The sequence below is a fragment of the Falco cherrug genome, chromosome Z (genome assembly GCF_023634085.1).
Source record: "Falco cherrug isolate bFalChe1 chromosome Z, bFalChe1.pri, whole genome shotgun sequence".
Taxonomy (NCBI): Eukaryota; Metazoa; Chordata; class Aves; order Falconiformes; family Falconidae; genus Falco; species Falco cherrug.
Window position 1 is genome coordinate 66,714,328 of NC_073720.1, and position 11,914 is coordinate 66,726,241.

Genomic DNA, 11,914 nt, shown 5'->3' on the forward strand with positions numbered 1-11,914 from the left:
CAAACAAACATTTCCCATTCAGAAATCTAAAAATCTTTATAAAATATTTTGGAAAGACTGCTGATAGAAGCCTTAAAATTCAAGTACAGATACTATGAAAAAATTCATGAATGGCTACAAAAGCAAATTTGTGTTTCTAAAACACATTTTATTGCAAGAATCTGGAATTCAGTAAATATTATACCTTATAAAAAACAAAAGCTCTTAATGTTAACTCCAAGATGGAGATATAAACTCAGGAGAGCAAGTTTTAAAAAACCTTTTGAATCTACCTAATTTGTTTAAATTTTAACAAGTATCAAACTTCTTATTATTTTGTTTCTATTTTAAGACCAAAGTCAGAAAAGAAAAGATTCCTTATTTGATTCTTTAAAAAATAGATTACAAACCTGCTGATGGCTTTACACTTATTATCTCTACTCCTTCTGGTAAATTCAACTCTTGACTATACACCATTTTGGAAGACAGACTAAGCCAGCTGGTGCTCTGAAGGTTTGCTCTACAGGCTTGGTATTTTTGAGTGAAAGGTGATTGGATCTTCTCTGGATCTGGTGAAGAATGCAATTTTTCTGTTTGTGTTGCTGCTTCAGGTGGATTTGAATCTATTTTTTCACCTAAAAAAGTTTGCATTGTTAATTTAGAAAAGTCAATTATGTCTTTTAAAGTAAGAAGTAATTTTACTCACCTTAAAAGTTCCAAAAAGACAGCTAAAACATGACTTAAAATTTTACTTTCATTTTAATGAAATGTGTTCCCACATTCAGATTTAAGGAGAAATGCTAGCACACCACAGATGGAAAACTTCTGAAATTCTAGAACTGCTGAGAAGTTAAAGCTTAAACTTTTCAGAATTAAAAGAAAATCAAACTATAACCAGAAAGACCAAAACTGCAGAACAAAGAGGTATGTATGTGGTTATATATGGAAAATAATGCTTCATCAAGCACAAAATAGCCGAGCTAGAGAAAAATAAATTAAGATCTCCATGTCTTACCTTACAAATTGTGGAAAACTATTTTTTCAGAAATGTTTTGTTAATATTTGCTTAAAATGTAGGATCTTTGAGATTATATGACACAAATGCTTCATTATTAGGGTTTTTTTTTTTTAACAAAACTCAACAACTGAAATATAAATTTGATGTGTTCTGGAACATGAAAATTGCCAACAGGTTGGCTGAAAAGCCTTATCAGTAACGTCATCATCATATAAGCAGATCAGAAAATTTTCATCTTTAGTCTTCTCATCAACTTATAAACTAATTGCAATAAAGTAACTGAAGAAATTCTGCCTTTGAAAGCAAGAGTAAGACAACTAGCAGTTTGGTTTAAGTGACAGGAATGTTGTAAGAGATTCCTTTGTTATGTGGTGAATGCCAGGTTTACACTTTCTTAAAATCTTTAAATGTTAACAGAAAACTACTGAAGTATATCATAGGTTACTTTAAAAGTTTAATAGTTTTATGGTAGTTTGCTAGTCTGAAAGAGAACCAGCAGCTTTCAGAACTTCAAAACTATTCATAATTGTAAAAGTATCTCTGAAGTTTAGGTGCTTCAGACTACAGTCCTATTTAGAACATGTGTAAACGCAAATTGCAGAACAAAAACTTCTGAGAAGCGAAAGATCTGAACTTGTAGGCCTTATTAAAACCAGATAAATGTATTTGCCCTTAGAATGCAGAAGTTATACCAAACTTTGAGCTCAGGCTGAACTCAAAAGCTTCAGCATTCTGAAGATTAATAAGTAATCAAGAAAGAATAGGCTGTGATGAAAGCTTGTAATCGAAGAATCACAGATTCTTTTCAAAATGCTGAAATACAATTTAGAACAGGCTGAATAGACAATATATTCATCAGATAGTGACTTTTCTTAAAACAGAAAACTATAAGGAAGAGGGCTTACCTACTGAAACAGGAATTGACTTCAAATGTAAATGCCACATATGTAGTAATGAATGGTTCTGAGCATACTCTATTACTATTAAGTAGAATTTTTCAGAGAATCCATTCTGCTGATTTCCTGATGAAATTCAGAACAGGAAGATCTTAGAAGTTATTCACCTGAAAGCAGAACTAAATTTTGCTAGCCTGAAAATAATCATATTATCATGAACTCATACTGAAATGCAATGGTATGACTGCATCCAACTCTGCTACATTAGTTTTCTCAGTGTTTTATCACAAGCAATAACCACTACAATTACAGGTATTCACATGAAGAACTGTCAATGTTTTCTTTTAGAAAGAACAACATATCTGCCTGAATTGACTATATTTAGGGTTAAATCACAGAACTTACTTTTAGCTCTACACCTTTGTCTTTTACATGTTTGTCCCTTAGATGCCTGTTACGGGCAACTGTAACTGTTAAAACCTTGAGGTAGATAGAGGTTTGTCCTTTAATGTATAAAAAGTATACAAACTACATCCAGAGAAGAAATGCCATTTCAACAGATGGGAAGTTACAGCCTGCTCTAATGAACAGGCTCATTGATCACAACCCAGCAGACCAACTACATAGCCTGGAATGCACAAGCAGTACACTGTTTCTTCCTAAGAAATTATCCGCTATAGGTCCACCCCAAGAAAAGACAACATGAGTTGCAATAATCAGTAGAAGCCCATTTCTGGAGCATGCACCAAGCCATTCTCCTTCCTCAGCACCAAAGTAAACCCATTACGGCCAAGGAGGAATAGTTGTTTAGTGGCCATCTTCCCTCCACGATTCTTTCAACCCTTCTTTAGGTGTGCATCTACATAAAACACCATCAAGAATAAGATGTATTTGCCCCGTGGGTTTGACATTGGGTTGCTTATGGTACTGCAGAAAAAACACAATTTCGTATGTTCCTTTTTTAAAAACAATGTGAGTTGAATACTTATATGCTTTATTAAAGAGGAAAGAGTGGGAGCTTTTAAAACTAAAAAGCTTTAAAGTACTAGAAAATATTTTCAAATTACAAAGTATGCAAATGATACACTTCTAATTTAAAAGTTTTTCAAAGGGTCCATTTAGCTCAAGTTCTTACATGGAACAATCCACAGAGACCTTCAGAACACATGCATATATAAACTGTTGTCCTTTTCTAAGATCAAATAGCTTCCATAGTTATCTTAAAGCCCTCTCTGTATATCATACTCAAGATGCAAACATGACAAATTTACACTGGAGTTACACTTCTTTCTGTTCTCTATTTTGTTCCTAATTTTCAACATCCTGTTTGCACTTTTTTACTTTCACTGAGAATTGAGTTGACATTTTCATTATGTCCATTACTCCAAATCTCTTTCTGGACTAGAAATAGCTAATTCAGAATTGATCACTATGTATATACAGTTCAGGTAATACTTCCCTAGATGTCTCCCTTTTAACAAAAACAAATGTTGAGTACCAAGTTCTTATGCAACATTTTGACACTGTTCCACAGTTCTGCTTCCTTTTATTCAGCATTACTTGTTATCACAAACTTTACTCTGACCCTTTTTTTTCCCACATTATTTCACTGGAACAGAGCAAAACAAAGCTGAGATGCCTGCAACACAACCACTGACTCACTTCAAGGAAAACTGATCATTTATTCCACAGCAATTCATATCTGACCTACAAATCCATACACGACTCACAGTATTGTGTTTTACAGTTCGGTTGGGGGGGATTTGTTTGACCTGTAATTTATTATACCGCAAAAGGACTGAGGAATGGTATTTAGCTGATGTAAAGGATGAACATTCACCATGAAAGAATGCAATAAGCTTTGTCTGTGTCATACCCTACAGTTACAGGCTCTACATTTAAAACCCTTTGCATACATGTAAGAAAGGTACCAGCAAAATACACTACAGGATGGGTATCTCATGATTTAAGCTACTTTATCAAAAATTTGGTTGCACACTACTCTTAAAGGAAGTGAAACACCTGTGAGTTTCATTAGACTAGGTTTTCTTCTTTGGTATATAAAGATCTCAAATCAGGTAAGGGGTTTGACCTTAAAAAGCTAAGATGTATAAAACAAGTTCCGTTTCCTCTGTGGAATGAAAAATATACTTTGTCTTCAATGTTCTATGAAAAGAATTACTTACCACAATCTGATAAATTATTCTTCTTTTCAGGTACTTCCTTCTCCTGGTGATGTAAAATGAACTCTTCTTGAAAAACATGCAATAACTGCGTTTTCCTGCCATGCTATGAAAGTAAAAACACACAACAAGAGAACATCATGGAGTGTACTGTTTAAGATTGCTCTCGAACATGGCAGCTTTTAACTTGATAAATCATACACGTCAATGAAAGATTTCTCAAGAAAACATACCTTCATTATTCAGAGCCTTCTAATTTACAGGTACTATGAAACCAAACGCAGGTGTATGTCAAAATCAAACTTTACATACCTTATCTTTTCCTGATGCAGAGCTACAGGTATAGCATTTATTATTATAACTTCTTAAACAAGTTAATTATGGTATAAAATGAGTATGGGGGGCAGGGGGGAAAGAAACTTACAAGCTCTGTGATAGCATCCAGTTCAATGATACATCCTGGGCGAGCCGTAGATTGCTGACTTATGATGTTAAAAACTTCACCAACATACTTCTGTTTAAAAAGAGTCAGGAGGGTGGTCTTGTTAACTCAGTTTTGTGCATTGCTGCGGCACAGCCTTCGAGGTAGGTGCAATACCACTAAGCAAGTATTAACTAAAGTATTAAAAATACACTGATTACAATCCACCAAGAACACAGGTAACATTCCCAGTTTTATCAAGAGCCGCATTGCTTTCGATGGCTGAAAGATGATGAGAACATTTGGAAAGACTCACATTCAGCCGTTTACTGTCCCTTCCCCAAGCTGCATTGTCTTCTCAACTTTTCCTTAGGATGGACAATGCACACACACAGTTTGTTGCTGTTATTACTCCTTGTAGTGCAAAGGTTTCAGAGGTACTTCCCAACCATTGACCTGCCTCAATATGCAGAGTTTGAGATTAAATGGAATGCAGTATGGCTACAATGCTAAAAATCTTTACCATATCTGTTTTTACAAGCCAAACTAAACTATCATAACCTGCAAAAACCTCAGCAATCAGCTTAGTTGCCAGCAAGTCTAAAACTAGTGCTACTGAATGAAGTTCCAACCTTCAGCCTTTTACTTACAGAAATTTCTGGATTGGAGAGCTCACACAAAAGTTTCTTAGCATCTATTACAGCTTGATATAATCTCAAATGCAGTCCATCACTAGCCACAAAGCAGGCACTTGGAGAATTACAGTATGCACCTGAAAAAATGAGAATGCAAGAAGTGCTAAAAATATTCAAACACCAACTTGCTCTCTTCTTTTTTTGGCAAAAGGCAATTTTGAAGTTATGAAAGAAAGCAATACAGCATAAGAAAAATTCTCTCTTCCTAGTTTATGTTCACAAGCAAAAACTACGAAGTTTAATGCTGCACTCGGCAAGCAAGTCAAAGTATAGGAAAGGAATTAAAAATCCCATTTACAAACCACAGCAAAATCTGCCTGTGCTTTTGAAGTGTTCAACATGCCCTGTAGTATGCACTAACATCCAAGTAATTTATTGCATTAGCTTCTAAAATACCAAACACATAAACGAAGGCAGAAGAACACAGGAATTCTTCACACTGGAATAAATAATTTCCAAGTAGCAGCTTGGAAATCTGTGAAATAAAGGACTCATGCTTAAAACTTTCCAATGCATTAAAATACATCTAAATTATCTATTTAACGGCATCATTACATTACATTACTTTTATTCCAGAACACTTCACAAATCAGAAAATGAAACTCACCAAGGCAATAGCTGGGTATAAGTGTGGGCAGCCATGCAACATTAGAAAAAGCTGAAACATGGAGAGAATTGATCCGGGCAAGTTCAGAAACTCCACCAGAAAAGGACAGAGGCCCAACCGGGTCAACTCGCCAAAGAATAAGTTCACTGTAAACCACATTGGGATCCTGAGATGTTACATTTGCATTGCCTCTACTCTGAAGTCTTACTGGTGACTCATGAGACTTTAAAGAATCATTTGCCTGTTCTGCATTCTCAACATCTGGTGAAATTAGAGCATTGTGATGTGAGGTTGTAAGCAGCAGTGGTAACACTGAGTGGCAAGCCAAGTCATTCAGATGAAAACGGTGACCACAATATCTCGATTTATGCGAAATACTGAGTACAGTTGAAAAAGCAGATTCCTCGGCAAAACTCACTAGCCACTGGTTCAATGACCCATCTGCATGTTTGGAAATCATCATAACATTAGGCGTGAAGATACTTAGTTTTAAACTGTTGGTTGATTTACTGTGTCCAGAAGAGATAAGCATAGATGAGGATCGTGTAAGGCCAGGAGGCTTTTGTTTGCCTTGTTGAATAGCTAAGTCAACATTTTTGGTACAAGCGTACATCACTATACTTCTGCAAAGGGAGTTTGCATCACCCGTTGGAAATGCAACAGGAATTCTCGAGACAAACGACACCTGGAATTTTTTGAAAGGGGAAAAAAAGTAAAGTTATTTTCTCACCATACTTCTCACTGACTAACAATGCATAACCCAGAAAAAATAAAAGTACCTGCACCTGGCGAAACATGCCAGGCTGGTATTCATCTAGCCAGTCCACATGCCATACCAGTAGTGAACCATCCATAGGATGTATACTGAATAGCATGTCAGCATTTTTACTCCATTCAGAAAGTAGTACTTCAATTTCATGATCAATAATAGCAGAAGATAAAGGAACAAGGCTTGAATTTGGAGTAGTTTTTTCATCCCCCGATTCCTTCTTTTCTTGACTTCCTTTTTGTTCATCTCCATTTTCATCAACCTCTAGAACACATAGAGATATATATTTATTATATTCAAAAGCAGAAGTATAACAAGCAGTGTTACTGGAGCACCTTTCAGGCCTTTTATAAGCCACTCATATAAGCACAAATTTAAAATAATGAAAGTTTTAACCAGAAATCCTCTAGTGGACCTAAATAACTAAAAAAACAAAGTAGTTTATATTGTACCTTAATTTGAAATACTTTTTTTTTCCCCATTTTATATAAATTTTTGCATGCATAGGTAGAACAAAAGCAGTCACCTCCAAACTCTATATATTTAAATTCATTTACTGTACTATATTATAGAATAAAGATATTTAAATTAGGTGCACATTGGTATTAAAAAAGTTCTTTCTAAGGTTGCACTTCCTTCCTTAAAAATGTTAAAAGTACACATTTTCAGGCAAAGGCCTCCAGGTCAGCCTGGAGTTTTATATAAATAACAGTTTTCAGCACAAATAATTCAGTCTCTGAAACAACCATAAACAAATTCAGAATTTCTAGATACAGATTTTTAAATGTCACTTAGGTATTTCCAGCATAAGGGAAGGAAATGCATAGAAATGCTACTGTAATCTGTCCATATCCTTACACGAGAAGTTGCCCATTTCTTCACCTGAAAGAAAACTACAAATTACTTCATAAAATGAAAGCCATTTGTCTATGATAAGACTTCTACCTTCTTCTGATCTGCCATCCATTTGATTAGACTCCTCGGTGTTAGTCTCAGGAGAATGATGCTCAAAACTCTTTTGAAGTTGTTGCAAAAATACTTCCATGGATAAGGTAAAATGAAGTTCTTTATTGTTTAGCCAGTGGACAACAAAAGGTCCACTTTTTTCTTCATTGTCACCAAGACTCAGAGATGTGATAGAAGGCAGTAGAGGAATATCTATAAGAAAAAGATGCTTACATTTTTGAAAACCAAGTAGTTTGGTCAAAAAATAATTTCAGATAAACTGCTTTTAAGCAGAAACCCTACCACGCAAAAATACACTAAGTGTATTGCCACTTGTCATTCCTTCCACCATCATCATCTACCTTCAGTATTAAATTGCTTGACTGCTACTACAAGACATGTTCCACAGGAAGGCTCTTGGGTATGCATTAGGATTACGTATGGCCTTGCACTGTTAACATCTTCATGATGTAACACTGTCTTGCAGGTTAATTTACCTTGTCTTTTGCTTCTACATCTCAGTGTGAATCAAATAATTTAAGCATTAATTTCCCAACATTTAGTCTACAATGGAGGTTGCAGTAGGTATACGCTGTAATCAGGGACCACATATGACAGGGGCTTACACCAGCAAAAAAGCAGTACAGTGACCAGCTGAGGTCCCCTGTTAACACCATCACATAAAAGCCAGAATTTGATTCCTGTAGATTCCATTACTATTTTACATTGCCCTATGATGCTACTTGGTGTCCCAAGTGGCTGTGAAAAATAAAGCACTAGTCACAAAGTAAGTGATGGAAGCAAGTACCAGACTGCTGCAGAGTAACATCATCTCAATTAAGCGTGCTAAAAAGCAGCTTAGATTATTTACTGCAATTTCCTCAAATGAGCCATACAGCAACATTGTACAAGTTCAACCTGCATTTAATTCCCACCTAGAAGTCTCCATACAGACTTCTCATTCCCTTCTATTCCCTATTTATGCAGCATTACTTAAATTCCATGCCCTGGGAGACAAAATACTTTTTACCCCAGTTCTGGATTTTGATTTTTTTTCAAAGGCAGTAATGGCTTTGAATTAATTACCCTCCAGCATAGCTTAAGAAAACAATAACCAAGAGCACACAGATAGAAGAAAGGACCATCAGGGCTTACCAGCAATGCAGGGAGGAAATGCAATAGCAGAAGGGGGCAAGAGGACCACAGAGTATTTAATAAATACAGTCTGTCTTCCTAAAAAGGCCAATTAACGCCAGTCTCAAAAATACTGTAATACATTTGGCAAAAACAGAACTTCAGAGGGAAGAATTCTGTTGACCTCTCTTTGGAAGTCAAAGCTACAGCAGATGTGAATAAGAAGGTGAACTAGAAAGATAATTTTCAGATTAGATTATAAATCTATGTACTTCGAATATGTATCAAAAGATCACTAAAGAAATCACTTCGCCCCCCCCTTCTCCTGCCTCAAAACTATCAACTTCTAACTGGTGCTTAGGTCTGGACAAAATCCTTTGTGAATTTCTATTTGCTTCATAAACAACATTCACTCTTTCCAGGAAACTAAGGTCTTAAAATTCAATACATTCTTCTAGATTTGCCTACAGATAATTTTGTCCTAACAACCATTGCTTATTCCTTTCACAGAACTCCACCGAGGCTGAATACCAGTATAAGTAACACTGCAGTATAAAAGAAGGTCTGAAGGATTTTGTTGCTATAAGAAAGTAAGTTTCAAAATTAAACAACAGAACACAAATACAGTAAAAATTAAGAGGACATCTATTCTTGTATATGATAGCATTAATTCTTAAAAAAGTCAAGTGGATGAGAGATAAAGCTGCTTTGGCCTTAGTTTTTATCAAGTACTCTGAATAGTCTAAGGGCAAATTTTCAAGTAAAAGATCATAAACTGATATAAATGAAAGAAAATACAATTAGGTTTTCAGATTAAATTTCATTTTAAAAGGGCAAACTAAAAGGTCTACTTAAAGAATATGGTTAGACCAAGGTATTTAAGGACTTGACTGTGAGCGAGGACAGATATTTCTGCAAATTAACATTTAAGATGGGAAAGTTTCATGGAGAACCTCTGAAGTAAGAACAATCCATTACCCTTCAAGCCACCAAGTTAAAGACCAAGTGATGAAACAGACAGTATCAAGATAGATAATATTAATACAGATAATGTAGAAGGAAAAAAGATTAAAAAGACTGAAGACAAGTGTTAGACACCTAGGAAAATCTTTTACCATTCTTTTCCAAAATGTTTTTATTCCCATTCTGTGAATTTGCTGTTGGGCACATTTATATTGCAAAAACTAAAAGCTAAATTAAAGTTTACTTAGTTACTACGTACAAACAAACAAGGAAAGAAGTGCATTAAGATCAGGTAAGAGAAAGACAGTGAAAGATCATGTGCTATGCACATGAAAAGGTTAGCTAGCTCCTTGTGCAATTTTAAGATGCAGAAAAGCAGAGAACTACAAAACTCCAAGATGATCTGGAGAAATCTTCCTCTATGACACTGGGCTGTAACATGTGTAATGACTGGAGGCATTTCCTGTAGAAATAGGATAACATTGATGGTACAGCACAAAACTGCAAGAAGATTCTGATATGACTAGAATCACATCAAGCCTATCTTTTAAAAGAACCATGAAACAACACTAAAAAAGGTGAAGATTAATCTTACAGGAAGAAGTGTTTACAGCTTGCTTAGCACAGAAATGGTAATGGAAACCAACAGTTGTTTATAATCATACCAGACACTATACAGCTACAAATATGAATTAATCATGAATGGCTTTAGGTCAAAATTGGCCTTTCAAACAAGGGTAAGCAGGAACAAAAAAACCTAAACTATTTAAAAATACTGTAAGACAGAGCTTAACTAGTTCAAGAAAAGGATTATGTAATATGTTTGTTCATTAAGTCTAGATGCAGGAAATCACATCACAGCAATAAAACCTTAATGAAAGGTCATCAATATTGCACTTCTATTCAGTTTTTCAACGAGGAGACGTGCTTCATTTACAGCAGACACAAATGATTACAGAGACAGAAATATTAGCAAGTATAGGGGATTTTGCTTAATGCCTATCATGATACTGCTTGAGTGCAAGAGATTATTATTAATAAAGTTCATGGTACAAAAGATGAAGGCGTGTTTTGCTTGGTTTAGAGACAGAAGTACAGGGATGTCTGCCTACTTCAGACACTTAAGTGTCAGGTACTCATTTTAAGAAGCTTGGACACTAATTTATCAGCATGCTCCCAGTATCATACACAATTCCCAGTGAATTTGTAATTCCAGTTACAAATACTTAGCCTTCTGCATCTCAGACCACTGTCAATCTCAGTTAAAAGATGATCAAAAATGAAAGACAGGATTACTGTAGAGAAAATTTACTCAAATAATTCTATGACTGTAGAAAGAAGGTTCTGTCATCCATTAAATGAAACTAACATGCTAGTAATTTTGCATAATCATGTAAACACTGTACAAACACATCTGAGCCAGTCAAGCTTACACAGACAACACAGACCTAAAAGAAATTGTGGCTCACCCTGTAGCAAAGACTTAACACAGTTCTTACCTGTGGCTGGATTGATACTGGCAGCAATATGGAAGTGACAAAGTGCATTCGCATGAGGAGGGATGTTCCTGTGAACTTCGTGGGGGTCTTGCTGATGTGGAGCATATCCAGTATGTGCTACAACAGCACCCGACCTCCTCCTTCCTCGTCGAAAGTGCCTCAGGTTTAACTGCATGAAGAATAAGGTGTCATTTTAATTCCTTTCAAAAAGAAAAAGCAGATTTAAACTGTAAGATGTTTTCTAGATATTAGTAAATGAAATTTTTCAGTTTAAAAGCTACTTTAAACCATTGTTGGAGTTTCTCGGAAAAATTACACTGTGCAGGTTGTGTCTGCAGGAGAGACATACTAGTGCCTTCAGATTCATTTATGAAGGCACATACAGTACCTCAACATAGTAACTGCTTCATATTTCAGTCTCCAGACAATGCTCATGCAGTTTTTATACTTTGACAGAAAATACTATGTGGAACTAACAAAGCAGCAAAATTGAATAATCTCATTTCAGAGACTGTCTCACTCCACATACTGCACAGTTCAAGCCCACTGACCTGTAGATACCTACACAAGCACCAAAAGATACAAGGTGGTATACAATTTATATTAAGGACTGTATTACGCTCTTGCTATTCCTCTTTACTTGCTATCCTTTGCATCTTACCACAACATGTTCACATAGAATAGTTTTCTCTCCATTTTCATGTAATTGTTATTTCTGATGTCTAATGTTGCCTCTTATTTTCAACAGGAACACAGAACCGTCTCCAGCTTCCTTTCCTCTCCCCTCTCTGAATATTTTTTCTTC

At 35.4% G+C, this 11,914-nt stretch overlaps 1 protein-coding gene across 6 annotated transcripts in view; it reads right to left on the bottom strand.

Moving 5' to 3' along the window:
- The window catches only part of DMXL1 (Dmx like 1), an 85,374-nt gene that overhangs the window by 45,908 nt on the left and 27,552 nt on the right, over positions 1-11,914 (bottom strand). For 5 of the 6 annotated variants that reach the window (XR_008730147.1, XM_055698328.1, XM_055698325.1 and 2 more), the window contains exons 9-17: positions 11,110-11,278; positions 7,514-7,726; positions 6,579-6,832; positions 5,800-6,484; positions 5,148-5,269; positions 4,501-4,590; positions 4,080-4,182; positions 1,903-2,019; positions 390-614 (exon numbers count right to left, since the gene is read on the bottom strand). Coding sequence is in view for 5 of the 6 variants with exons in the window: in XM_055698328.1 (XP_055554303.1) it covers positions 390-614; positions 1,903-2,019; positions 4,080-4,182; positions 4,501-4,590; positions 5,148-5,269; positions 5,800-6,484; positions 6,579-6,832; positions 7,514-7,726; positions 11,110-11,278 (1,978 nt within the window). In the remaining variant the exon portion in view is untranslated. The remainder of the gene's footprint in view (positions 1-389; positions 615-1,902; positions 2,020-4,079; positions 4,183-4,500; positions 4,591-5,147; positions 5,270-5,799; positions 6,485-6,578; positions 6,833-7,513; positions 7,727-11,109; positions 11,279-11,914) is intronic. The other variant, XM_055698326.1, reaches the window with a different exon arrangement.